This window comes from Ammospiza caudacuta, chromosome 12 (assembly GCF_027887145.1).
Source record: "Ammospiza caudacuta isolate bAmmCau1 chromosome 12, bAmmCau1.pri, whole genome shotgun sequence".
NCBI classification, from domain to species: domain Eukaryota; kingdom Metazoa; phylum Chordata; class Aves; order Passeriformes; family Passerellidae; genus Ammospiza; species Ammospiza caudacuta.
Genome location: NC_080604.1, coordinates 22,489,866 through 22,503,865, shown reverse-complemented (window position 1 = coordinate 22,503,865; position 14,000 = coordinate 22,489,866). Strand labels below are relative to the sequence as shown.

Sequence of the window (14,000 nt, the reverse complement as noted above, 5' to 3'; positions counted from 1 at the left end):
TCTACAGAAGTAATGGACTGCATACAGTACAACATAACTTTGAAGTCAAATCTTCTGTTCCTTAAGTAGAAAAGGGCAGTATGTGAGGTAAAACTGGGCACCTCAAAATCTTTCCTTCACTCTTTCTACTTTCACATTGCTAGCCATAAAAAATCCAGACACTGGCAGTGAGATAAAACTACATCACAGTGAATATATCCAAGGCAAAGGGACTCAGTGAGAGTGACATATAGTAAGTGGTCTGGACAAGTAATTTATCTTGCCATTTGATTGCAGTTTTAAGAAAAAACATTGCTTCAGTGGCTAAAAGAGAGATAAAATATGCATGCCTAATTGAAAAGTCTGAGAAAAAAGCCCCAACAAAATAAAGGAATTCTGTAGTTCATGACACTTTTCTGATTGTTTCATTTGCAAGTAAGAAAAAAAAATAGATACTGAAGTAAATTCTGAACTAAGCCATATTTTTGAATTGCATAATTAAGATGGTTTCGATTTTCCACAATTATTTGGGAGAGGGGCCAGAAGTATTTAATGTATTCATCCCAGCCAAATATTACAAATCTGTCATTTTTAATCATTCCAAAGCTGATTTTCCAACTTAAAAAAACCTCAGCCAAAAAGTACAGCAAACTCTAATTTTAATCTGGGAAATGAACCCAACCTCTTAGAGGAGAGCACTTTGCTTCAGCTCTACAGATTAGCAGATAAGCTCTGTTTCTCTCCTTCTGGAAGTACTGTTTTAACAACTGGGTGAATCTCTGAAATGCAAGAAAACTGAGTTCACTTGATCCTAACTTCAGTGCAATTTTCCCTGGTTTGTTTCCAGGCTGCATGGTGTTGGTAAAACAATTGATCCTGGTAGTACAGGGAAATAACAACTTGCCTTCCATCTTAAGAGTCCTGCAGGGCAGAATGGTGTTCATTATGTTGAACTTACTGTGAGTATTTTCCATGGAAAGTATGGAATAATGAACTGGCAACAAAATGAAAAGAGAACATAAAGACTTTGGTATCAAGTTTTAGTGTCTAAATTACACTGCCAAAAAATAAACAAAGTAATAATAATAATCAGGAACATATCCCTAATTGCCAGTCTGTGTTATGTGCCATGTTAACAGTTTCATTTTGTGAAATGTATCATCTTTTTCTAAGAGGATCCAGGACTCATAGTCAGAAGGACATTAGTAAAAGTGTCATAGTTGGAAAAGTGAAATAGAATCTGGGTGATAAATGATACTATGCCAGATACTCATGTGGGGTACATTTGTACATCTGAGGATGTGAACAGCAATTTGTGATTTGACTGCCTTGATGATTTGTGCTAGAACCTGAAATTAGGATGAGCTGAAACATTTTCCAAAAGGGAAACATTCACAAAAGAATTGTATGTGAAGCATACATCTGTTTTGACAGAATTTAAAGACATCTGTTTTGACAGAATTTAAAGGAACTCTTATATGCTGTAGCCTAAGATATAGAAAACCTAGTCTCTGCTTCTCGCAGGTCTGCTTTTCCAGATCACTTTGAGTGATGACTTTGAATCAGTCAGCAGTGGTAATTAGATTATGAATTTCTCACAACCCAATGCCTAAAACACCAGCCACAGGGAGAAGGAAATACCTACAGGTTTTGGTTGCAAGACCCAAAAATGGACACAGTCCTGTTTCATTTCTAGAACGTGTGAAATAATGTACCTTTTCAGGTACAAAAATATACCTGATGTACCCAATGTACCTTTTCAGGTACAAAAATAAATTCCTACACCTCAGACGTTGCAACAAGGAAAGACAGTGGTCTCCTGGTCAAGTTCTGTATGAACTGAGCTAACAGTCAGAGCTTTGCAGTCTACATTCTGCCCTCTTGGGCACTCTTCTACTGCTGGATCTGAGAGACAGATGTTGTTACTGCATTGAAAGGGATCTCTTAAAGCCATACATTACAAGTGTCATTTCCATTTTGGAAATGGCAATTACAAACCGAAGGTGTCCTCCCATTCCTAATACCAGTTTTGAAATTCTGTGTTCTGCCCTTATTCTGCTATTTATGTAACCAACTGTTATTGTACTTATGCATGAATGAAATTTAATTCAGTAATACTATAACAATGCTTAGAGATAATTCTTGTATTAGGACTTATTATTGTACAAGGTGTTTGTAACTTCACTTCTAAACAAGGTACTATTTGTAAGAAATTAGTATTTTGTCTGTCATAGCAGATTCAGACTTTGTAAAGTACTGGTGCTATGTTACTTCTACTTTTCCTAAATTTAGAAAAAATTATGCTTTTTTTGAAAAGAAAGAAAAAAACCCTGAAAACTGTCATTACCTGCATTGGTAGTATCATTTTCTCTGTAGTCTAAATGACTCTAGGAATACTACTTTTAAGTCTTTCCCCAATACAACTGTAAAAAGGTTTTTAAAAAGGCAGTGTTCTCTATCACAAAAACCAATGCCTCTTTTGTCCACCAGTTCTTATGTCTTTTGGAATCAGATTCCAAGAATTCGAATTTCTTTTAATAAACAGGTCACTAAAAAGTCTGTCTGCAGCAAATGATGATTGATTCAAGTTGAATTTTATGTTTGTGTTTCACTGACACAATTCCCAAGCTGGCATCCTCCTTTGAGTTTTCACAACTATTATCACTTACAATTATGTCAAACTGGATATTCTGAAAGGATTATAATGAGTTGCATCCATTTGCTGCTATGTTGATCACATTTGCCTAACTGACACCTAATCACATCTCATCCAGACTAGATTCCAGAAGCAACAATGTAGTCCTGGTTGTACTCTGAATTTCAGGATTATTTGTGCAAAAGTACAGAGCAACTGCTGTAGGGTACAGACCTAGATTCACTAAGGAAGAGGACTTGTAAAGATATTCTAGTTCTGTGTAGCTCACTATAGTAAATAAGCTCCTTGTGCAGGTATGAAAGATATCTGGATCTGATTCTTACCTATGTAAAATTTTAAACCTGTTTAATATGCTTGTTAGATAACAGAACTGTCCACCAACACAGAACATCTCCAGGGCCAGGTTTGTGTGTGACAAATGTGCCTTGGTTCTGCTTGGCTCCATTTGCGAAACTCCCACACGATGATTGATACAGATCTTTTTCTGAATTGTCCATCTGCAATGTTTTTATGAATTCTAATTCTTTGGGCAAGTAGTACTGCTTAAATCTTTCATTATTGCTGTTCTTCTCCAGTGTGTGCCTTTGTGCAGAAATCATCCCCTTGGCTGCCTGAAAGCCACTGGCAGTCTAAACTCAAGAACCCTCACCGCCAGCAGAAAGCAGCAATGCTAGCAAACATGACTGTTAAATAGTTCCAGATAGATTTCTGCATCTCAGCTTGGCCATAAGACTGAAAACACTACTCTGTGCCTTAAGCATGGGCATAATCCTGGGGTACCCAGCCCTCTCTCTTAAGGACAAAGTGAAATCCCTTTTAGTTTGCAGTAAACAGAAACAGGAGAAGTAAAACTGTGCCTCAAGGGAGCTGGACAAAGTAGCTCTGGTTTAGACCCTGTCAGGGATCCACAGTGTCCAAAGCCTTAGGTCTAAACGTGACATGTGCTCTAAACGTGACATTGCTTTGGGATTACCCACTTTACACAACTGACTGCCTAAACACAAAATTGAGAAACATGCCAAAGATCAAAACAAATAATTTGTAGTAAAGCAGTGGTTTCAGCTTTGCTTCCCAGACAGTGGTCTCCCCAGAGAGGTGTACGTCTCATATTCTGAGATCACTATTAGGTGACCAGCTGAAAGTCGCTTCTAACTTATATTTTTTCCTTCCCTTTATTAATGATGTTGTAGGTAGTTGGCTTATTCTGTCACTGATTTATAGAGAGGAATAAGTCTTACAGAGGGTTGTATGAAATCACAGGGTCTTATGCTGCTCAAAGATCACAAATACAAAGTGAGTCCACCGAAGTCAGGATGAACCCTCCCCATTTTTACATCATTGTATCCACAGTCGGACTGTCACTGAGATAAGTCATTTTATAGAGGAGAATATGGCAAAAGTGTTGGGTGGTTTCACAGTCAGAGGCCATTTGTACTGTGACTAGGGATTACTCAGCAAATCATTTGAAACCTATCCTGATAATTGGTGGATGTGTTCCTTGTTAGCTTCTGTCCCTTGACAGAAATGCAGAATGGAATTTCAACATAACGCAGATATATGGTGTGCATGGTCTAGGAAGGAAGAAGTTTCACAGCACAGTACTTCTGTCACCGTCAAGCACTCAGGTCTTCATTATGCCCACATCCTTTGCATTGCAAAGATCCAACATAGCAAAATTTTACCTCAGATGGGAATGGTAGGGTGACGGAGATCAACAGGGCTATGATTTAGCAAGGGAAAGAAGGAAAAGAGAAGCATAAAAAGAATCGTAAGGGAAACCTCTGCTGGGGCTGTTGGATATAAAAGCTCTGGGGTGCCTTTGAAGCCAATGATTTATTGAAAGTAAAAGCTCTGTGATGGCTGACGTGATGTGATTAATATGTTCAAAGGAGTCCCTAAAGGGTAGAGCTGCCTTTAATAATATATTATGTATTATTGCCTGCCCCATTGTACCTTCTGGCACGGTGGGACCCTGGGTGTGGTGCAGCTGAGCGTCAGCCCTTGCTAGTTCATTGCCAGGTCATCTCTGGGGAGGAACTGTTCCCTGTTTACAGGAAATGCAGGACAAGGGCTGGAGGGCTGGGCTGAGCACAAGCTGAGGCCACCACAGCTCACTGCCTCTCCCTCTTGGTTGGGAGAGCAGGAAGGGGGTATGCCACTTGTCTGAGGCCCAAGGACACTTTTTTGTTTCCAGGCATGTCCAGCTTTTACTGCTTCTTTGTTTTACCTAGTGTTTTAAAACTACAGGACTGGGGAGAGTAATGGTGCTCACAGACAGCGATGCATCCCAGAGTACGTCACTGAGCCTGAAGTGTGGATTGGCTACACAGGTGCCTCAAAGCAAAAGCTTCAAAGCTATCCATTCTGGCACATCTGGGACATGGCTAGTGAAACCTCACTCTCAGGCTTTCTCTTATCCCTTCTCTACTGATAGTGCCCCAGGCTGGGCCAGAGGATATTCCTTAAGATGGAGCCCGAACACCTTTGTGCTTCCTGCATTCCCTTCCAAAACTAGAGCTGTACCAGCACTGTTGTTCTGTGACCATCTCCAGGAGCAGTGGTGGAAGCCGGGAGAGTTTTGTCCCCAAAGTTGTCTCGAAAACAGCAAAAGCCTTATGCACCTGATCAAAAATCCTCTTCCCCTCGCCTGTATTCTGTAACACAACAATGTAAGAAGGAGCAATATTCAAATTGAAATGCTTATGGAATTAGAAAGAGCACCTTTCTGGCCTTGCCAGACAAACAGCTTATGCCTCAAAGTGTGAAATGTGATTATCCCTGTGTTACCTTCCTTTACAGGCTGTGTATGTTATTAGCAGGCATCATGTCTTTCTTGACCTTTTCAGACTTCAGGTACAATATTTGCCTTGATGATCTGCCATAGGGAACTGACTGGCTAAACATATGCTGCACTAATAGGCAGTATGCTGCATTAATAGACATTTCCTTTTATTGTCTTTAAATGCATTTGGACTTTATTTTCCTTTATTAATGAGCCTTCCTTTTACAGAATGAATTAAAACAATCATTTGCAAATTGATACAGGGAAATAAATAATCAGTTGTACTAAAACAGGGTACTTCGGTCCCCCATTGCATCTCCCAAATTACTCAATCACTGCATTGAGTTCATATTATTTTAGTTTTTTGCAATAAGAATGTCACTGTCTGAGAGTTTGAACTGGTAACTACTGGGCTTGGGACTTGAGTTAGGGACAGGGATACTGCATGCAGAAAAAAGCAGCATTCAATCCTCTTGGCCAAACAATGGAGGGCTGGGGTCTTTGCAGGTGTAGATTATTTTTCCTTCCCACTGGATGGCATAAATTTTACATATGTGAGTTTTGCATAATCCAGCTGTGTCCAGGTGAGATTCTGATCTTGCATCGAATACATTATAATTAGTTATGAGCTAAGATTCCTATGACAGAGGAGTTTAAATGGGCACAGGGTGGGGTCTGTGGATGGAAATGTTATGGCAGTAATTTAGTAGTCATTTGTAAATTTAGCATGTGCTATCTGAATTGATATGTCAAGCTCATCACCACTCAGCTGGCTTCAGGGAAGATATACTTGTAGAGGATGTAGTCTATAGAGAAAGAATAACTGAACCTTCCAAAGTAGTTTTCATATAAGATTGCTTTGGTGACTCAGTTCAAATAATTGCCAGTGCAAACACCAATACACACAGAAAAACATTTAGGGTCATAACTTTCGTTCATTTTAGAGCTTTGGTGGATCTCGGTCTAAATGAACTCAACACTGCAGCCATTCTCTCTTAGGCAAATATTTGAAGGATCGTCTTTTAGCAGTCGAGAAACATGGTCTCACTAATGAATGGATGAAACATCCTAGACAAAAAGACATTCTGTTACCCCACAACAGGCAGAGCAGAAGTCGGTGCTTACCTCAGAAACACAGACTATGCCACTACATGTAAACATTGAATATGGTGAGCCCTGTGTTTATAATTACTGACAAAAGCACCTTTCATGTACTGGTAGGAATGGAACCAGGGATGTGATTTCTAGCCTCTTCTACCACTTTCTTCATCTTGTGGTGAAATTTTTGGCCAAATATTGTCATGATCTTTACTTTCAGACACTTTTGAAACCATAAGAAACTTTGAGAAAATATATCGGGGGCTCTTTGGCCTTCATGTATATTGCTGGTAATTAATTTGCATCATCAAATTTGCAGTTTGCAACAGATGCAAAGAAAATAACTATTCTCTCTTTCTCTGTCCTGACACTGACTGGGAGGATAGAGTGAAAGACCACAGGGAGGCAGCAAGGAGGTAATCCAGGTAGTCTGGGTGTCTGAATGCTGAACAGATACCTGTTAACCAAATGATGTCACAATGGTTGAAACACCAGCATACCCTAGACACTGTTTTTGGGACACATTGAGCAAGATATCCTTTGCTGACCTCTTGAGTTTTATTAGCTGGGATCATCCTTTAGGCAGTATGTACCTTATGGAGACAAATTATTAGTTCATTTCAAATATGAACACAGCAGAGGTTCCCTAAGTGCTGCACTTGTTCATACCCTTCTTTAGACTGAATATGAGCTCCTGGACTCTGCACATGAGGGAAAATCTGGAGGCAGAACAGAAAGGCTGACAGCCACACTTGCATGGGAGACACATAGCCCTGTTTGCAGCTTAGAGGTAAATGCAGATATCTAAGGAGTTTCCTTTCTGAAAGGAAATAAGAATCTGGTCAGTGACCTTGGGAGTCTCATAATTGTCCTCTCACTTACATTAGCTCATCTTTTCCCAGCCTTCTGTTACTCTAGCATTGGCTTTGATGCTGTGGGTTTGTTCACATCTGGGATCTCCAAGCAGATTAAAGGGATGAAGCAGAGATGTGAAAGGAAGTTAGTGTTTCAGAGGAAATGGGAAGTATAGAAATAATATAAACTGAGTCATCCAGGCCCACATTACAGACTGATCTGCCTGGCCAACATGTCTACTAGAAAATATGGCGATGTCAGATTTTGATTCTCAAGACAAAAGACTCACCATCTTGGCTGAACACAGGAACCTTGCCCTAGAAATGTAAAAAGCTTGGGGCCACTGTGGTGTATAAGCTGTATATAAACTCCTAGAATGACACTGTGGTCAAAAAACCAAATGTGATCCTTGAATGTGAAAACTCAGTAAAGTCAGGTAGGATTAGATGGGTGTTACAGCTTATATACACAGTTTGGTACTCATTTTTTGCCAGTGCCGGAATAATGAGTAACGTGTTGCAGTACCAAGAGCAGTATCAAAACTGGATGGCAGCAGAAGTTGGTGTTAAAATGATTGGTAAATTGAATAATGCTAATGCTAATAATAATTTGATGAAGTTCAGAGATTTTAGAATTATTAAATCATAAGTGGCATGACAGAATAAGACACCAAAATCTTCACCTATTTCATATAAAAGTCAAAATTAAGGGACAACTTGAATACAGCTTGTAAGTACACAGTAACAAAATCTGAAAGACTGGCCACCAGTTCAGCAAAGGTTGAACAAGATCCAGCAACTGGAATTTGGAGCTAGGCATATACAGATCGCTTTAGTCATGCTTTGTGAAGGTTTTGAGATCACTGGCCATTTTAATCGGAAAAAAAATAATTCTTTAATAAAATGTTGTGAAGCCACAGGCCTGTATTGCACTGGCCTGTGTTTCACACCAGGTCCAGTACTCTTACTGCACAGTTTTCTCTGAATTTCTGGAGCTGAATTCATGTTCCCTTGAAACAATCCAGGGATTCTGGAACCTGAGTATCTTGTAGTTTAAATGACATTGGTATTACCATTATACTTTTCTTGTCCTTTTGATGTTTTCCCAGAAAACCCATTGCCACAGCATCTAACTTCCATTTAAAAATGTTAGTGTGATTTTACTGAATCTATTTTGAGGGGTTGACTATGGAGGAACAAAGCAATTCTACTTCCAACTAAGTATGAAGTTTTTACTCCAAACTAGGCCAGAACAATCATCTCTTGGGGAAGCTTGAACAAGTTTGTTTAAACCTCCCATTGCTCCTTTCAGAGTCTTCTGCTTGCCCAAATGGTTGCCTTTGAACATAGCAGCCAAAAAAAAAAAAAACCTGCTTTATAAATTTTGCTTTCCAAGCCCTGCAGTTCTGCAGGGATTCTATATGTCTGAGCAACAGTGAGTCTGGGAATAACACCATTGAACTAGTCTGTTCTGTTTTTCTGCAGTGCCTACACTGAGCCCTACAAGGTGTGCCCAGTCTCTGTGACACCAATGGAAGTAGTCACATCAGATGAGGAACAAAAGAGTTCAGAAGATGATGAAAGCAGCCTTGGTGATCCCAGTCTCACCAAAAAGGTAAAAAAACTCTAAAAGTGGTTAATGCATGAATCCTGGAGAGGGAAAAGCAATTTGCAGAAGATTCTGGATTCTTAGCTGTATGTATTTTGTCTGGTGCTCATTTAGAAATGGCAGAGCCATCAGTGCTTCGCTCCCCCACTGCACTAGGAAAAATTTACCTCTACAGCACATGGCAACGGCAAAGAATGTAGTCTGAAGATGGACAATGGTGACAACGTAAACAGCAAGAAAGGCCTGGCTTGAATGTCAGGAAAAAAAGTCTCACTCCAAAGCATTTAGTTTCCATCTTGAGAATTTAAAATTACATTGAATCAAAAAAGACTGTGCAGGAGAAGACCTGCACAGTGCACAAACAGGGACCAGTAAGCAGAGTCTCAAAGGTCTCAAAACAAGCAGGGCAGCTACTGAATCAAAAGCAACAGTACATAAGAATGTCTTTTCTGCTCCTTACACATTTCCACTGTTTCCAGACTCCAGGAATCATTCTGTTTTGCAAACCTTTAACATATCAAAATGTGCACTCCTGTGCACATACATAAAACTGAAATGTGCTGCAGTTGGGAACTACAGACTTGTGTGCCTTGAGGAAGCACCTACTTCAGATGCCTTTCAAGGGACAGCTCTTGATTTATATAATTATGCAGATCCTCCAGGACAGCTGCAATCTAGCTCTTCAAGGATGGATCTGGAAGACAGATATGGACTACTTTTCCTTCACTCTCACTGGTTCGCAGAGCTAAACTGAAAAAGTGAATTGTTCTCATAATGCCTCAGTTTACTTACCATTAGCACTACTGTAAACTGCTACATAGTGCATAACAATTACAAATGGGGCATTATAAAGTCACCCAGATAGTGAAGCTTATAAAACTGCTATGAGCCTCTGATTGTGGCAGTAGTGCTCTTGTCTGAGTACAATCAAGCTACAATACACCAGAACACAATCAAGCTGCAATACACTCTGAAGTACAACACACACATAGTGAAATGAATGAGGAGATGAAATCTATCCATGTTAGCATGGCAAGTTAGTGGCACACACAGCGATGGAGCTTCTGCTTCCATGTTTTCACGAGTTGCCCTGCTTTGAAATGCAGTACAAAAGAGTACTCCAGAGAAGTGACTTGCACAATGCTTCTGATTTAGAAAATTGTTCTGTGATCTACTTGTGCAGCTCTTAGGCCAAACAACTCCATCCTAGCCCTATGGAGGCAGTTTTGCCTCCAGCCCCACCATTTTTTTTAAGCTGGATCTGTTTAGTTCAGTTTTTTAAGTATACCAGTCTGGTTCTGATAAAGGTTGTACAAACAGCTGGGTCAGCATAACTGAGAACTGGCACTATGTTTAAAGGGGAATGACTGGCACTGTCACCAGAGTGCCATCAATCTTTATGATTAATATGTCACAGGCAAAATTCAGGGACTTCAGTGTCACGTGGTCTGTCCAGAACAAGTCTGAAAGTGTCTCTATGCATTGCCTGTCTTGGGTTATTTAATTGCTGTTTGTTTAACCAGGAAATTAACTCTGAGATACACAACAGTGTTTGTAGACAGATTTCTGCAAACAGGGGATTGAGTGGGTGCAGGTCCCTCAACTATTCACTCTCTGAAACAAAGTCCAAGTGATTATTATAAGACTGAAAAGCTACCAGCATTTTAAAATCTTTACTCCCTGCAGCCAGTCATGTGCCTAGTCCTGTGGTATAGCTGTCTCCCAGCTCCCTCTTCAGTAGCTGCCCTCTGGGCCTTTCTCCAAGCCTTTGCTTAGCCGATGGAGGCCATGGCAGCCATGTAGGGACCCTTGACTTTCTGCTTCACTGAGTCTCTTATCAGCCTACTTGGTCTGGCAAGCAATGTCACTAAGACTTGATACTGCACTCATTTCCTGTGAGTCCACTTTTAGTCACTGAGGGCTGCATTTCTTTGCAACTACTAGACCACTGTTTTTGCTCCTTACTTCATCACTGCTGAAAAACTCAAACTTTTTCCTGTACATTCCTTTCAGTACATATTTCTATGCTTTAGCCATCTCTTACCATAAGGATGAATCGTGAATTAGGAGCAAAATACTATTAGCCACTTGCACCTCAGAGCCATACAGTTTGCTTCTTTCACAGTTATCTGTTTCTTCCAAGATGCCAACCAGTTAAATAGATGCCTCTGAGATTTCAAACAATGTTGTCTGGTGAAGTACTGAACTAATTCTGGAGATATTTATTGCCATTTAGTTTAGACACTTTTTTTAGTACACAATAAAGCCCTTTATCCTGTTTGCTTCCACAGGTCTCACTGACAGCAGTCAGAACAGTTTGGAATATGTCCATTTTGATAAAGAACTCCCTTTTCCAGATGGTATATCCTCAACAGCTGTGAAGCTAGCCTGTTCAAAGTTAAGCACTTTCTGCTTCTTTGACAAATTTTGGACCTGTAAAAATCCACAGAAAATTTCACTCCTCCTTCAATAACAAGACATTTTTCAAACTTGCCATCTGTATTAGCAGCTATTACTTTGTACTGTATTACTAGTATTTGAATTGAGGAAAATGGCCTGTCTTCAAAAGTCCAGGATACCAGACACTGAACAACAAAGAATAAAGTCTGGTCACTATTTTTACTATAGAAATATGTCAGTTTAAAGTGCTCTCTAACGCTGCTTTACTTTGTAGAATGAGAAATCTCTTAATTGCTTCTGACTTCTTCTGTTGACAGAAAGATGGCCAGTCCAGAGCTTACCTCATTGCCCAGGAACTAATGTCTTCAGAAAAAGTGTGAGTTTGTTTTTATAATCTACCTGTTGCGCTTCTAAATTTAAAGCTATGTAGACCACCCTTCCATATTCATTTGATGGCAGTTAATAAAAGTTTGTCTCTCTCCCCAGATATGTGGAAATGCTCCAGTTGTTACGTATGGTAAGTAAATAATTTTAATCACTGAAACCTAGATACCCTTTTATTTAGCTGCAATTTAAAAGACATAAAAGCACTGAAGGGATTTAAGTGAATTTGAGGAGGAATGGCTTACTGTGAACCATTCTAATCTATTATTTGTCATCTAGAGGGAAAAGCCTTGGCCAACAGTTGGGGTTTCTTGAGGCTGAGACTGGTGTAAGGTGCATAATAACCCTAGTGCAGAGAAGGAGATGGTGATAAACAGGGGTGGACACTCTCCCTTCACAGTGAGACAGATGGGATTAGAGCTATGAAGCATGGGGATTTGGTTTCAATGGACTCACTCTGCTTGCATTTAAGCTTCTTGTTTTCTAATAATGCAGTATTGGTAATAGCCAGTGTGCTCTGGGTATCCACACTGTGTCACAGTGTTTTGGTTTAAGACAATATAAGAGGCAGATACTCTAAAATTAGTTACCTCTCCACTGATTTAACAAATCCCTTTCCACCAATAAGGAGAAAGGAACAGGAGTAGATATAAGTGAAAAAATAGCATTCTATAAAAAAGAAACAGCAACAGACAAAAAATAACAGTAATCCTCACTAGTTACAAAGTTGTTGAGCTCTCACGGGCTACCGGAAACAAACATTAACTCCGAAGGGCAGAGTAACCCCTCTCCCAAGACGACGCCCCCTGCAGCCCAGAGCGTGTCGGAGACAAAAGGAAAATGTCAGACAAAGCCCTAAGACGGCGCCTTCCGCAACTGCATGTGGGGAGATAAAGGTGGCAGCAGCCCTCCCCGCCTCATCTCTCCAGCAGCAACAGCTCCATTGACAAAGGTGGCCGGCACCCTCGGGCATCTGGAGTTTGGGAACTGAAGAATTCGGTGAATCTGCAGTGCCAGCCTCTCTGCATGTCCCTAGGCTGGCGGCAGCCAACCAGCATCAGCACTGCGTCCTCCAAGCCACTGCTGCTGATGCTGTGCTGCTCTCTCAGGTCCCTGTTCTGATGTGGGCTAGGGAGAAAACGGACTCTCAAGCACAGAAAGAGCAGTGGCTCAACCCCAACCAGTGCCGGCCTTGCGCTGCGGGCAGATGTTGCAAAATTCACTCGGAAAGTTTTTCATTTTGAAATGCAGCCTCTCAGGTTGCTACCCTGAAGCAACTCTCTTCTAAGGCCAGAGGGAAACAAAAACAAGCCAAAGCCTCTACCTGCACTGCCTCAGCTATCTTGCCCTGCAAGAACAAAAGGGAAAAGAGCAGAGCCAAGAGGCAAAAGAGCTCTGCTTGGGCAATGTGAACATGAAAAAGACAGGCAACTTCTGGTTCTGCTTCTGGTTGGCCATGGAGTCTTAATAAGAGAGTAACAACTTTGGTCTCAGGTATAGAATACCAAAACATTTTGGGTTAGCCAAGACACACAGCTAATCACCATGGTGAAAATACAGATTGTGGTGTCAGAAACATGTGAGAGAACACCCAGAAATAATCAATTTTAGTCCCTGATAGAGAATTCTTGCATGGCATAAACTGACTGGTAACTTTGTCCTGGAATACTCTGTGTCCCTTTAACAGATCTTCCTCTGCTTCCCTAAAGACTGGTACAGAGCTTAGATGGCCTTGCTGTCAGTATCTTTCTTGGCTGTTAGTTGAAAGGTAGTAAGGAATAATAGCCGCTACACAAAGCATGCTGCTGCTATTTCCACTGCTGCTTGGAAAGAAATTTCCTGAGAAGGGAAAAAGTAACCCCACGTTGTCCTTGGAGGACATCTCAAGCACTAGCAGTGGAACAGGAACTCTGATGGGGACAAAAGTAATGAGGTTGGAACTCAAAGGATACTAAGTGTGACAATGTCACTGAATTGGGAGGAGCTGTCGATTCCCTCAAGGGCAGAAAGGCCTTGTAGACAGGCCTTGACAAGTTAGATAGGTGGGTCATCATCAACCACATGAAGTTTGACAAGGACAAGTGCCAGATTTTGTGCCTGGGACAGGGCAACCCTGGCTGTATATATAGACTAGGGAACAAGAGGCTGGAGAGCAGCATTGTGGAAAGCACATAGGCAGTAGAGTGAGAGTATTTAGTGGAGGTGTCTAGGAGAGGCCTCTCATTTGCATTACATCCT

At 40.8% G+C, this 14,000-nt stretch overlaps 1 protein-coding gene across 2 annotated transcripts in view; it reads left to right on the top strand.

Moving 5' to 3' along the window:
* Positions 1-14,000, top strand: part of FGD5 (FYVE, RhoGEF and PH domain containing 5) — a 78,267-nt gene that overhangs the window by 14,949 nt on the left and 49,318 nt on the right. For both annotated transcript variants that reach the window (XR_009275281.1, XM_058813150.1), the window contains exons 3-5: positions 8,855-8,984; positions 11,696-11,754; positions 11,865-11,895. Coding sequence is in view for 1 of the 2 variants with exons in the window: in XM_058813150.1 (XP_058669133.1) it covers positions 8,855-8,984; positions 11,696-11,754; positions 11,865-11,895 (220 nt within the window). In the remaining variant the exon portion in view is untranslated. The remainder of the gene's footprint in view (positions 1-8,854; positions 8,985-11,695; positions 11,755-11,864; positions 11,896-14,000) is intronic.